The following is a 12,689-nucleotide window of genomic DNA, read 5'->3' on the forward strand; positions in this document are numbered from 1 at the left end:
GTTCAAGTTAAGCCAGAAGATTTGTAGAGGGATTCACAGGAATGCTGGGCACGATCCACACACCAGTCATGGATGGGTCTATCTGTCCACGTGAGAAATCTTTCTGCACCTCGCCTGGAACCTGCACGCAGGGCTTTGCCACAGGTGATGTAGCAGATTGCTGGCATTCATCCATATTCTCTGGGGCTTCCTCCACTGATTTCCTTGCTGAAGCTTCAGCATGGATTGGAGAAGAGATCGGTATGTAGACATATGCAGCACCAGCTTGTAGAAGAAGGGGCTTTGGGACATTCTTCTTTTAAGTAGCTGTATTAGTAACGCAGTTCACATGGGACTTCGGTGTGATCCCATACCAACAAGTGATGCTATCTTCTTAGTCATGCAGCAGCTCATCCTTTCTGGTTTACATGGTAACAGACAGACATCATACCTGTTGCTTATAACTACTTGTAAAATGGAAACCATGCAAGAAAGAAAACAGTGAAACGGTATACATAGACACACAATGCTTTTTTCTTCCTCCCCAAATCCCTCCCTGAATTTTTACCTGCAAGTAGCTTCGCTATATGAGTGACTGCTCTCCTCAAACCCTTTCACATAGGAGTTTGCTCAGCCTGAAATATTGTTGTCAAAAAGACTCTTGCTCTTCAAATTAAAAAAAAAAAACAGCACACCACCACCAACCTTCACACATCCCACATGTGAACTGGCACAAATAAAGTGATGTCTCCTTTCCAAAGCCAACAGAATGCCTATGGCTTTGCACTGAGTGAAGACAACTCCCAGAGCTACAAGATGAAGGCTAAAAATAACCCATTAAGGCTTAATTTCAGAATTTTTAAATACCGCTAATTAATATGCATAGGAATGGCACATGGTCTCCAGTAAGGAGCACACACAATCACAGAGTCTACAAGGGAAGGGAGGGGGAAGGATGACACCCAGGCAGAGTGCCAAAGGAAAAATAAATGACAATACTCGTTATGAGGATAAAGGAGGTGCAAAGAAAGTGTGTTTCAGAAGAAGTAGAAGCAGGGGGGCAAAACACTTCACTACTGAAGAGGCAGAGACAATGCAGCGCAACCACAGAGGACATGGTTCTGTTTGAAGAACGGCAAGGACAGCATGAAACCTTCAGGATTGCCTAAAATGTTATAAACAATGGTAGAGAACTTGACAGTACTAGAGCAGGAGGCAAGGTTTTGAGTGTTAGGCCTCAGTGGGCCGATATGGTGTGACAGGGGTGGACATAGCAAACGTGCTTTGATGCAAGAAGGGAATTTCAGTGTGGTGGCTTAAGGGCTGAGCACACCACAGGAAGATCAATGGTTGCAAAAGGGCACTTTGGAAGCAATTTTCTCTTAATGAAGTAAAACTGAAGGAGGTCACTGCATCCTGAGGCAGAAGCACCTGGGAAAGCTGGGCATTGGTTATAAAGCATTAAAACAGGACACACAGGATGGCAGTCGTGGCATGGCATGAAAACAATGTACTGCTAGGAGCAATATGGGTGATGTCAGACAGTAAGGATTATCTACAGTTAACGTGAATCAGAAAGCAAATATAGTTATTCACTTGCTGTACTGTAAAACAGTGAGTTATAGAAGCAGTTTCAGGGAATTTTAAGGTGCAGGGAGAAAATAGGCTCACTCGAAGCAATTTCCTCATACTAATTTCCCTGTGAACAACATGTAAACAATTACAAACTTCTTGCTTTTCACAGAGTGTAGAGGAATGGATGGATGGTCCAATTCACTGGCTATTTAGTATCAAGAAAAGCTTGGGGTTTTAACATGTCTTTAAAAAACTAAGTTTATTTAGTAGCGCGCTCATCTGCCTGTTCCCACTAAGAATCTTTGAACTTTTTAGCCACTTTCACACAAATGTAACAAAAGGGTAGAAAACTCAAAATTTTGTGAGATTTGGTGGCTTTCAAAATGGCACACAGCCAGCTTCAAACCGCTGTACATTTAGCTACATCTTAAGAAAAAATTGAGCACTACAGCGACCTTGTTAAAAGCAAGCAAGGGGTACAGGTGTTTAATTTTGCAGTAAGAAGGTCTTGATACATGCTTAAGTTGAGTAAGAAAAGCTGTAGCACCATCAAGTGTATGAAATAGGATCAGCTTCACAGTCCAATGCTACAGGAGGTTGCTTCTGGAGGCAAAGGACACAAACCACACCTTTTTCACTTAAAGACATTCTTTATTCAATCTTTTTAATATACAATATTATTTTTAATCTGTAAAAAGTACATATGCAGGATTCCAGGTCAGAGGCAGAAGGTTTCCACATCAGAAGACAGACTTTTGCCCTTTTATTATTTTGGAGGAAAAATAATCTGTCAGTTTTAGACAAAGCAAGAATAAAGGCAGAATGCAAATCCAACTTCCACCAAGCAATTAGGATTAAAGGCAACAATTCACCCTAAGAAGTCAGGCTGTCTCCTTTGACTTTGGTGGTTCCCAACTTTTCTGGGCAATTACAGAGCACTTTGTTAGAAGGGGCTGACAGCCAAAGCAGCTAGTGCTTATCATCTCTGCTACAGTTGAATGCACATAACTTGCAAAAGAGCTTGGGTTTCCTCTTTGTATGGCAACTCAAACTCTTGAGTCAGAAGACTGTTTCTCAAAATTCAAGGACTGAAAGAGGGATGTCTTATCAGGGTGAACAGATCTCTGAACTACAGTGTGGATCAAGAGCTTGCTTTCATTTTTCTCTGGTAACAAGAAGCCTGTTTCTTATTTGTCCCCTTAAAAACACGGACTAGATTTACTAACATCCATATCAGGCTCTATTTGCTAAAAGCCTGTTACTACAGCCCTGAGATGTAAACTGCCTCACCATTTTCTGTGGATGCCAGGTTACATAGTCAATCCTTTCAATGTTAATGCTATTAACCACTTCTCCATTCAATCTAGGGAGAGTCACATGATGAAAGTTTGTAATATTTCATCAGGACAAGAGGGGATCATAAAGGACTGTCTGACAGAGATGTGCTTAGCTGTGTATCAGCACAGGGTAGACATTTATCCTTAAAGGATGATATTACAGTGAGTGTGTCATTATTTTCACTTTTCAGAACCTAGATACTCAAAATTCAAATTTTCTAAAATACTGGGTGGGAGTGTCAGTGACTGGGAGGTAGAAGACAGTGATCCACAAATTTGGAGTAGGGGAGCTAAAGGAGCCTCAAAGGTGTGACTGGCACAGGGAACTACCTGCTTTTCCCTTTACTCCAGCATACGTACTATTTTCCATACTTCTCTTAAACATTCAGTTTTAAGCACTAAATTGTGCATTAAAATGAACACCCAGAATATCATTCAAAGGTTTTGTTTTTAGAGGACAAAGCTAAGAAGTTGACTTCTTGACTGCAGGACACACACAGCTCCAGGGTGGTCAATGGAAGCTGAAGAAATCCGGCTTCTTTGAAAAGTCAAGCTGTGTTAGAAAAAAAAAAAATCTACTGCTAGCAGATCCTGACCAACAGGCAAGCTTGAGGCTTGGATTAGGAAAAGAACTGAACATCCCTGTTTTGACTGTATGCAAAGGAAATAGACAAATCTGGGATTTCCAAGCTCTTGCCCAAATCCAGTGTGCCAAAAATGTATATGATTTTCTGTTCTTTATTTCATTCTGTAAGATAAGAGGGTATTGTAGAAATTGCTAAAATGGGACAGCTACCTAAGAAAAGGAGGATTGCTTTGTTAGAGAATACAGTGCAAGACTCGGAAACAACTAGGACTAAAAAGTCATTTTGTGCTTAAATTTACACTCTATCTTCATGAAAGTATGTAAGACAGCAGCAACAGAATGAAAATGGCAATATTCTACTGTACCTTACGTACCCAGAGGGAAAACAGTCTGAACTTTGGGTTGCACATAACGCCGTTCTGCAGATCAGAACCTACTTCTCTGTGAAGTACTTGGAATGAGGCACGTCACTTCGGTCAGAAGTTTCAACATCCGTGGTGCTTGGTTATTATGCACACACCTCACCCAGAACCCATTACCTCAAAACTCAGCTTGCTCTAGGAAATCTCAGGATGGAGAGATTCATGAATGACACAGAAATTAGTCCTTAAAATACATTATTATTGATAGACTATGCACATCAGTAGCTTCTGGAGGAAAAGGATAGTTTGCATTTTAAAGAGTGATAGAGTAGAAACTGACAGCTGTTGGGGTAACTGGAAAATGAGAAACAAGTGTCCTTTATTTGGTACCTGCTGCTTGTCTACACAAAGAAATAGCAGTACTGTACATCTGCTTTGAGAAAAATACCATCTCATAACATGAAATGGCTTAGGTCCTCAATTCAAGCATTCTTGTGGCAGTGAGTTAACCCATTGGGATTCATGAAGAAATTAATCTGAAGGGTCGCTCTTTGATTCACAAGAAGGGGATGGAAGAGCAGCAGTGTTAAGAAGTTTGCTGTTTCTGGGACTCCAGAATTCTGTCCTTCCTCTGAACAGACTGGCAGCCATTCTACATCTGATCTGCATTTATCAGATGGTGTATGGGGATGGGTATATGGGGTGGAAAGTGCCCTTTTTCTTTCTCTCTCTCTCTCTTTTTTTTTTTTTAACAGAAGAGTCTGCTTTTCCTCTTTCTCCTTTGTACCCAGACAGATTTAGGAGAATAAGAGAACTGAGTGCAGTTTTAAACTAGTAACAATTTTCATGGGATGGGAGAAACTCGATTTGAAAACATATCTGAACTTTGGAAAATGGAAAATGACTAGCTCTTCAGTAACTCACTGAATACTAATTAGAAAAAGAAATTTATGTGGGACCAGTAAGAGGAATCCATTTATTAAGCTACTTCTACTTTTAAATAAACAATTATTTGATTTAGTATTATTTCCTAGTTCAATTACTTTATCAGTTCTTCAATCATTTTTAAGGTACTGCTGCAAATTACAGTAACTAGGTAACTGGTATTAAGGTAAAACATTGAGATTGGAGTTGCCTCCTCTTAAACTAAAGCAACTGTCTGGAAAACAGAATTTCATAGCATTTTTTCTTAGATTGTGTGATTTCTATGTCTAAGTTAGTGTCAAAGACAAGTACAGAAAGATTTTATGGGGGAAATTCTACTGTAATGTACAGTCAGATTTATTATGACAGAGATAAAAGCTTTTATATATAAATCTTCATATAAGAACATTTTTTGAGTGGGACAAACAACACTCACTCCCTTTATATCTCATGCTGTATTGCTGTAGCTCGCTGAAGAGTTCTTCTACTCACTGCAGTATGAAAACACAATCAATATTTTTTTTTAAGACTCAACCTGTGCACTAATTAGGAGGGAAAGTAGTACCTCACAGCTCTTTTTCAGCAAAGGGGTCAGTCATTATGGCAAAAGGATTTTGAGAGCTATAAAGGGGAGTAAAAAGAATAATTTGAGCTGTAAGGATTCTGGAACAACAGTAAAAAAAAAGGAGATTGAGATAATTTGAGATTTTTATTTCATCAAAAATATGAAACTTCTTTTAACAAGTAAGTGAAGACTGAAACAGACTCCATTTAAGTGATACTGTCTAGCCCTGCCTAGGAATATTTGAAAAAAAAACACAAAAAACATGTAGGTAGCAGCATCTCATTCCTCATAAAGTAATGGAAGAAGAGACTCTTCAGTTTCTTTTTCCACCCATATGTAAGAGATGTTATGTTCCTTCTAAAGACGATCATGTTAGCTTTTTAGTGGAGCGCCCAGAAAAAAAGGAGTTTTGTAAACTAAATCAAAGGCAGTTCGAAGTTTCTGTCATACAAATACCTGCAAAGAAGGTTCTGTGAATAGCATCCAAAGAATGAAATTTCACTTTTAGGAAAAATCCAGATTGTGTGAAAAAATATAAAGCAACAAACTCCTGCTGCTTATCTCTATGGGAGCATTTTTAGGTGCCATAAACTGTATCCTCCTATATAAATCATGAGAGACTGTTTTTCTCATGTTGTCATCTCTGTTTATTTAGCTAAAAGAACCAGGACTAATAAGAGAGTGTTTTCTTCCATGTGACAGGATTTCTGAGGAAGTGAAACTCAGACTCCTTCCTACCCCTGCGATATGCTCCAGACTGTGACTGCAGCTTGCCAAATGAACTAAGCCCACGTTACTGACAGTGAACTACAAACCAAATGCTTACTAATTGTTGTTTTGGATGTAAGCATACAACGCAGATCTTTCACCATTATTTTGGAAAGGAAAAATGAGGAGGCAATAGTTTTTAGAGTTTAGAGTTTAGCTTTGAGTCCCTGAGAATGGCTGCCAGTCTGGACAAACAGATGCTCCTTAGAAAATTCAGACAGGTACAGAAAAAAAAATTCACATCCTGATGCTGCTGGTGCAATGATGTTGCTTTTTGTTGTTGTTTTGCTCATGCCATCATCAAACAAATAAACAAACAAACGAAAAAAATCTAGATATTTGGAACCCACCCGATCTGAAGAGGTGACTGATGTGTTGCTCCTTGCAACAGCGAACAGCAGCAGCAGCAAGTTCCTCTCCCTGGACGGGAAAGCCTCTTCTCCCTTATGCTGCTACATTTATATTAAGCAGTAGATTCCATGTCTTGCTAGGGTTCAAAGCACGTGAAGTCTCTGTCCCGCAAATACCACACTAGTGTGTTTTGGTCATGTATAAAACTGAACTTTTAACTTATCTATATGCTGAAGAGCTTTGCTTCTCACGCCAGTATTTGCTTGACTCAGAGGTCTAGTTTTATCAAGTGTCTGTCTCCTCTCCTGCTTAAAGTCTCAAGTGGTCCATGTAAACAAAACAGAGCTGAAAACAGTCTCTCTTCCTCTTCATAGAGCTGTTTTTATCGATATGCAGGATTTCCTGACAGTGTGGTGTTGGCTAAATGTAAAACAGGCAGAGGATGAGCTTCCGTGTTAAAAACCCAGTTGTCTAATGGTAGAAGGTCATCATTGGAGAAAAGCAGATACAAATACCTAGATATCAAGACAGAGAGAAAAAATGGTGGGTATTAAAGCAGAGAAACAGACAGGTAGGGGAACACGGCAGCTTCAGATCCCACCAGTCAGCAGCTAAAGCTATAAACAAGTTACTGGCTTTCAGTTTTTATATAGCACTGACAGAGCCTTCCCTGTTATAATGATCTGAAAAGTCTTTTTATCATGATCAAACCCTCCAATGAAAAGTTGTCATGAAGACAGCATTTTGATCTTTCCAAGTTACTTTTGTTTTTCAAGACTCCTTTCAAAGACTTACCATGTAAAACAAAGATCAACACAAAAAGGATGAGAAGTTGGAGAACAGGAGAGCAGAGAAGTTGTTGGCAAAAAATTCTTCTTAATGGAGAAAACCCACTTGGAAATGACTCATTCTCTTTAGTCCCAATCAGAGATTTTGAGGAAGCATAAGAGAAGCCAATAAGCCATGCCAGACATCTGACTTGTCATCACTGTGCTGAAAGCTGGTTAAGCTTCAGGTGGGAGGAAATGGGCCAATATTTTTTGCAGAAGGGATTCATAAATGTGGTACATGATAAAATAGTGCAGAGAAAATGAAGCATGTAACAAAATTAATGTTTGTGGCCATACGTGGAAGAAAAGTTGTTGTTTTGTTGTTGTTTTTTTTTTCCTTAATATAGACTTTTGAATGCGGCTGTGCTACATGTTAGTGGTAGGGATCTTTGTCAAGGTTTCCAAACTCAACTGACAAGTTTCAAAAGGCATTTCCCTTATTCCAGAAAACCTGAGTGTGCAAGTGCAAGTGTAATGTCATGGGAGCACAGGAGCTCCCAGCTCCTGCTGCAGCTTGCCTTCCTGTCATCCAGAAAATGACAGGTCTTGCAGCATGTGACAAAGATGGGGTGTTGTTCCCATTAGTGGGGTCTGTCACATCCAGCACGTGCACACACATTGTTTTGTCTTTGCTCTGCTGAGGCTGCTGTTACTTCACTCTCTCTCAGACACTGGTAGTGCCTACTGTCTGCAGTCCTATGTCACTGCCTGGTCATTTTCCCATTGCTTTTATTTGGCAGTTGTATCCACAGCACAACACAGTCACTGAAGCTCTACTTTTTCCTTCCCTTCCTCACCAGTTAACTGTCCGCAGAGAAAAATTTCTTGCTGAGATGATTCTGTTTTGTCCTGCATGTCTAGTCTCTTTCTGTACATTTTTCTTTAAAGTGTCATGCCTTTCCTTTCCTCCTTACTCCTACCTTGCTTTCTTCCTCTGCAGATCTCCAAACTCTTGTTCACCACAGCAGCAATGTTTCATCTTACTAAAATTCACCTTCCTCATTTGATTCACACTTTTTCTTTGAATAACTTAAGCAACCTATTTCTATGTCTTGCTCCTTCCCACTCACGGCTACCTTCTGCCCTTCATACTGCCCAAACCCTCATAATTTGCCAAGTATCTTTGATGAGCCAAAGTTTCCGAGGAGTAACAATGCATGTTTGGGAGAGGTATCATTTTGGAATTTGAGGGGAATGAAGAAGCAGAAGTTATCATCACTAGCAGAAAAGATCACAGCAGGCATTCTGTAACACACATTTTATGCCCCTCTTAGGGACATCTTCATTTTCCTCATGGCATCACACCCAACCCTTCTGTCCTTATTTTCATAGCCATTTGAACTATCCTGATCTTATGTTCTCTATTTTATCTCAAGGTGATACCAGTTTCTAGTCTGGTTGTGCCAATCACATCAACATCAAACATCTAATATCCAGCTCTCCAATAAAACTTTGTTTTGTCCCACAAGAAGGAAACAAACAAAGCCAAAAACTACTGAAAATAGAATTCTAAGTTCCTTCCTAAAACTGCCTTCTTTTGCTATATTTGCACTATAGTACATCCAGTTACTGAGTGATGCATCAGTGAATTTTCAAATCACCTTATTTAGGATGCAGACAGGATTCTGGAGATACTTCAAAGGTCAGTCTTGTCACCACAGAAGTCCCTTAGGAGCATATTTCATTCTCTGATTTGGCTTTTATAGGCAGATCAGTCATATAAGATGAGGTCCTGGGGAGTATTGCTTCTCTGACTGGACCTGTTTGCAACTGCTGCCTCTCTCTCTGGGAGTATAGCTTTCAGTCTCCAGAAAATGAAGAACTGAAATAAAATTAATGAAGACAACAGAGGAGGTAGCAGTGGCTGACTTTGTTTCCCCATGTTATCATTGTAAAAGAAAATATTGTGACTATGTAGAGAAATTTGGTAAGAAGCCAGCAGAAGGACAGAATAGCCAGACTCTCCCTGTATGTGTGATGAGCTCTGAGACACTTCTTGCCAGTGAAACATGTTGTGGTGCCTGAAGTAGGCACCAGTACTGCCACTTTCAGGACCTGCTTTCTCTCCACTGTATTTTGAGCTCCCAATACCCCAAATCAACCTTCATATACATCAGCTACAGCTAAAACATGAAAATTTGATATTGCCAATACCGCAAACTATTTTTTCTGATAGAAACTCTATTTATTCTGCAAAGCCTGCATGCCATGCTAGACTGTCAAACGATTACAACTGTTTTATTGTCATATCACTGGGCTGTAAAGATAGAAAGGGCACCTTAATGAGTCTCTGATGCTGACAGGTTTGTGCAACAACATATGTATCATCCTTTCCATCACACACTGGCAGAAAGTGGTATGGATATGCAAGCAGAGGAAATAACTATGTCTCCTAATAGCAGCTCTGGCCTCATTCACACTGCCAGCAGTGGCTTCTGTCTCTGGATTTAACTAACTACAACGTTCTCCAAACTGTTATGCAGGAGGGGGAAAAAAAAAAAGGGGGTAGGGAATATAGCCAACTCAGACACTTTTCTTTCAAAAGAAAATTCACAGGATTTGAGGAAGGTACCCAATACAGGAATCTTGGTAGATTTCAATGCCAGAACTATATTACCAAATATGCTGCTGTAACTTGATTATCAAGAAAGTTGCCACACATCAGAAGACATTGCTTCACAGGCAAAACCCCAGAGCAATCACCACAACCATGTGACAAAAGAGTGCTCTTGACAGCTGTTTTGTGTCAATGATGGAGATTATGAATACCCATGACATGCTAGCTCAGTTTTTAAAATGGATCTCTTAAAATCCCCACAAGATATTCCTATCTTTATACAAGTTTTTCTTATTGTATGTATCATCTCCGTAAATTAGAGAGTATGGCATATTCTAGTATAGCGCTTTTTGTTATTAATTAAAAAGAAACACAGTGGAAGACCAATGACTGAACATTTTACCTTGAACCAAATATGCAACACAGTGCATGAGCTTCTTCAGGGTGGACTACATGTGTCTTACTGATTTGACTAAACTGAAAATGGTTAAATATGCAAGAGATTATAAAATATGCCTGATGTTCCTATTTATACCAAAAAGCATTCTAGAAAAATACATTGTGGGATAAATACAGAAAAATCATCCAAGGACATAAAGGATTTTCATTCCATGCATTTACTCTCTTCCAGTGACACACACAGGAGAAACAGGCTCTACAATATCAGAGCATGGCACAGACTTTAATATAAGACATGCCAAGTCAGTTTATCTTAAAAAAAAACCAGTTTTGCACAGGGAATTTCTTGTAAGGAGATAACCTCTCCTCTGCTGTGATGCCAGAAATCAAACAGAAGTCTTAAAAACTAAATCTCTTTCAGCATAAGCTTCTTGCATGGAAAGTTCTGCTTGTATTTTCTGCTGGTAAAATGTGTTGATCTGGGTCTAAAGCTAGGAAAAAAAGAAAGCCCAAACCATAAACCACCTTGACAAGACAAGACATTATTTGTTGAGCCATGACATTCTTCTAGAATTCAGATGCTAGTTTTTACAGGAAGATGCAAAGAGTGAAGAGAACTTACTTCAAAGTTTCAGCAAGAAAAAAGCTCTGCTGTACGTCATCATATGTAGGAGATGAGGAATAAACATCCTTGACGCCAGAAAAGCCACCACTGACCCGGCAATACTTGTCAATTGCCTGCAAAGAGGAAAGGAAAAGAAAAGTAGAATGTAATTGTACAGCAAAATTTAGAAACATTAAAGGATCAGGCTTGATCAACAAAGGAGGTTGCTCTTTCCGTGATGCATTTTTCTGTTGTGAATCTCCTTGTCAGAGGATGTTGTGAGTATTAACAGCTCATGCTGACCAAAAAAAATAAAAAGGGACTGGATACATACAGAATTAAAATCTCTCCAGAGCTACTAACGACACATTTGGCAAACTGCTAGATACTAAGAAAGTATTCTGCAGGAGAACACTTTCCTTCCTGGGTAAATACTGTTGATTGATATTGATGACAGGACATGGACTCAGTAGACTTTTGCTCTGAGCTGGTACAACTCCTCACAGGTAACGCTGAGTAGAACATCCATCAGGCAATCCATACAACACATGCTATGAGGTGCATATGAAGATGACAAACATCTCTGGATTTTGCAGCTGGAAGAGTTTAAAGAGTTACAGGAACTCTGTGACTAGTAGCTTGTCATAGGACTTAACTGAAAGTAGGAATAAAATGCTGTACTCATCTTTAGGGACTGTTGATTTCATCTTATAAAGTTCTAGCTGCTGCTTTCTCCCCACATTTCCATGTCCTACATATGCTCTTCTCTGGTTCCCCTTTCTACAGTTGAAACTCAAGTCAGCTTGTGTGCTGGACTGCAGAAGAGCTCTTTAAAGCATGAAGTTTAAATCCATAAACATTCATGGAGAAAGAGGTCAATGGATCCGTGATTCACAAATCACCCAGATAGTCAGCTCCAACACAGTACTGCAAGAAGCACAATGGAAGAGGAGGAGACTGGAAAGAACGTTAATAGCTCAGAGCACCTCTTGCCTAGGCTTTCATTATTCCGCTCACACACATGACCTTAGAGCACACAAGGATATCAGCCATTAAAATCGGCCTCAAAGAAACAACTCTGAAATGATTCACAGGTTATCTGTGCTTCCCTGTTGCTTTGGCAGTGCTTCCTCACCAGACACCAACTCTTTTAATAGATTCATGCAGGGACAGAAAAGGCACAGTGATGAAGGAAAATATTTGGCTCAGGATGTCTGTCATTACCAACTACTGAATGTAGCTAATCTATGATTCAACCCGTTAGCCTCCATGAAGGTTCTCTCCACATGGTGCTTTAGGCCCAGATTTTTGTTAATTCTGATTTTTGCTAGTTATACTCAACAGAAGCTGAGGGGAGTCCAGGCAGGGGAGCAACTAAATTTTGAATGATGCAGAGAAAACAAATTCAAGCAAAATTAACTCTTCAAGGTCCTTACTATAGCCTCTGCATACTAGAAGTACTGGGAAACAAAGGAGAATTTTCCACTGGACACATGCATGAAGAATGCTGGCAGATGCCATCACTGAAATCAGAAGGAAAAGTGAAAAGGTAAATGAGCAAGGTACCAAGGACAGTAAGTTACAGCACATCAGGTACTACAGCTAACCTCCTCCTAGTATACACTTTTACCCTGTGGAAATGTGAGGTTGTTCATGGACCAAAGAATAATCCAGACTGTTCAAAGTTCTTTCAAATTTCTGAATACCAAGATTTTCAAAGAAACGAGAGGAGAGACTGATAAAAGGATGTTACTGGAATTGCTGTAGCTCTAGAGCCTGAGCTTATGCCAAGAAAGGTACCATCTTTCTTGGCAAAATCTAATTCTCGCTGTAACTCCCTATCTCAAGCTGA

At 39.7% G+C, this 12,689-nt stretch overlaps 1 protein-coding gene across 1 annotated transcript in view; it reads right to left on the reverse strand.

The window, feature by feature from the left end:
• Positions 1-2,184: 2,184 nt before the first annotated feature.
• Positions 2,185-12,689, reverse strand: part of MAN1A2 (mannosidase alpha class 1A member 2) — a 118,569-nt gene continuing 108,064 nt past the window's right edge. Inside the window, exons 11-12 of the mRNA XM_026861035.1 lie at positions 10,856-10,971; positions 2,185-6,962 (exon numbers count right to left, since the gene is read on the reverse strand). Coding sequence (XP_026716836.1) covers positions 6,830-6,962; positions 10,856-10,971 — 249 coding nt within the window. The 3' untranslated portion in view covers positions 2,185-6,829. The remainder of the gene's footprint in view (positions 6,963-10,855; positions 10,972-12,689) is intronic.

The sequence above is a fragment of the Athene cunicularia genome (assembly GCF_003259725.1).
Source record: "Athene cunicularia isolate RWA chromosome 1 unlocalized genomic scaffold, athCun1 chr1_part1, whole genome shotgun sequence".
In the NCBI taxonomy this organism is placed as follows: domain Eukaryota; kingdom Metazoa; phylum Chordata; class Aves; order Strigiformes; family Strigidae; genus Athene; species Athene cunicularia.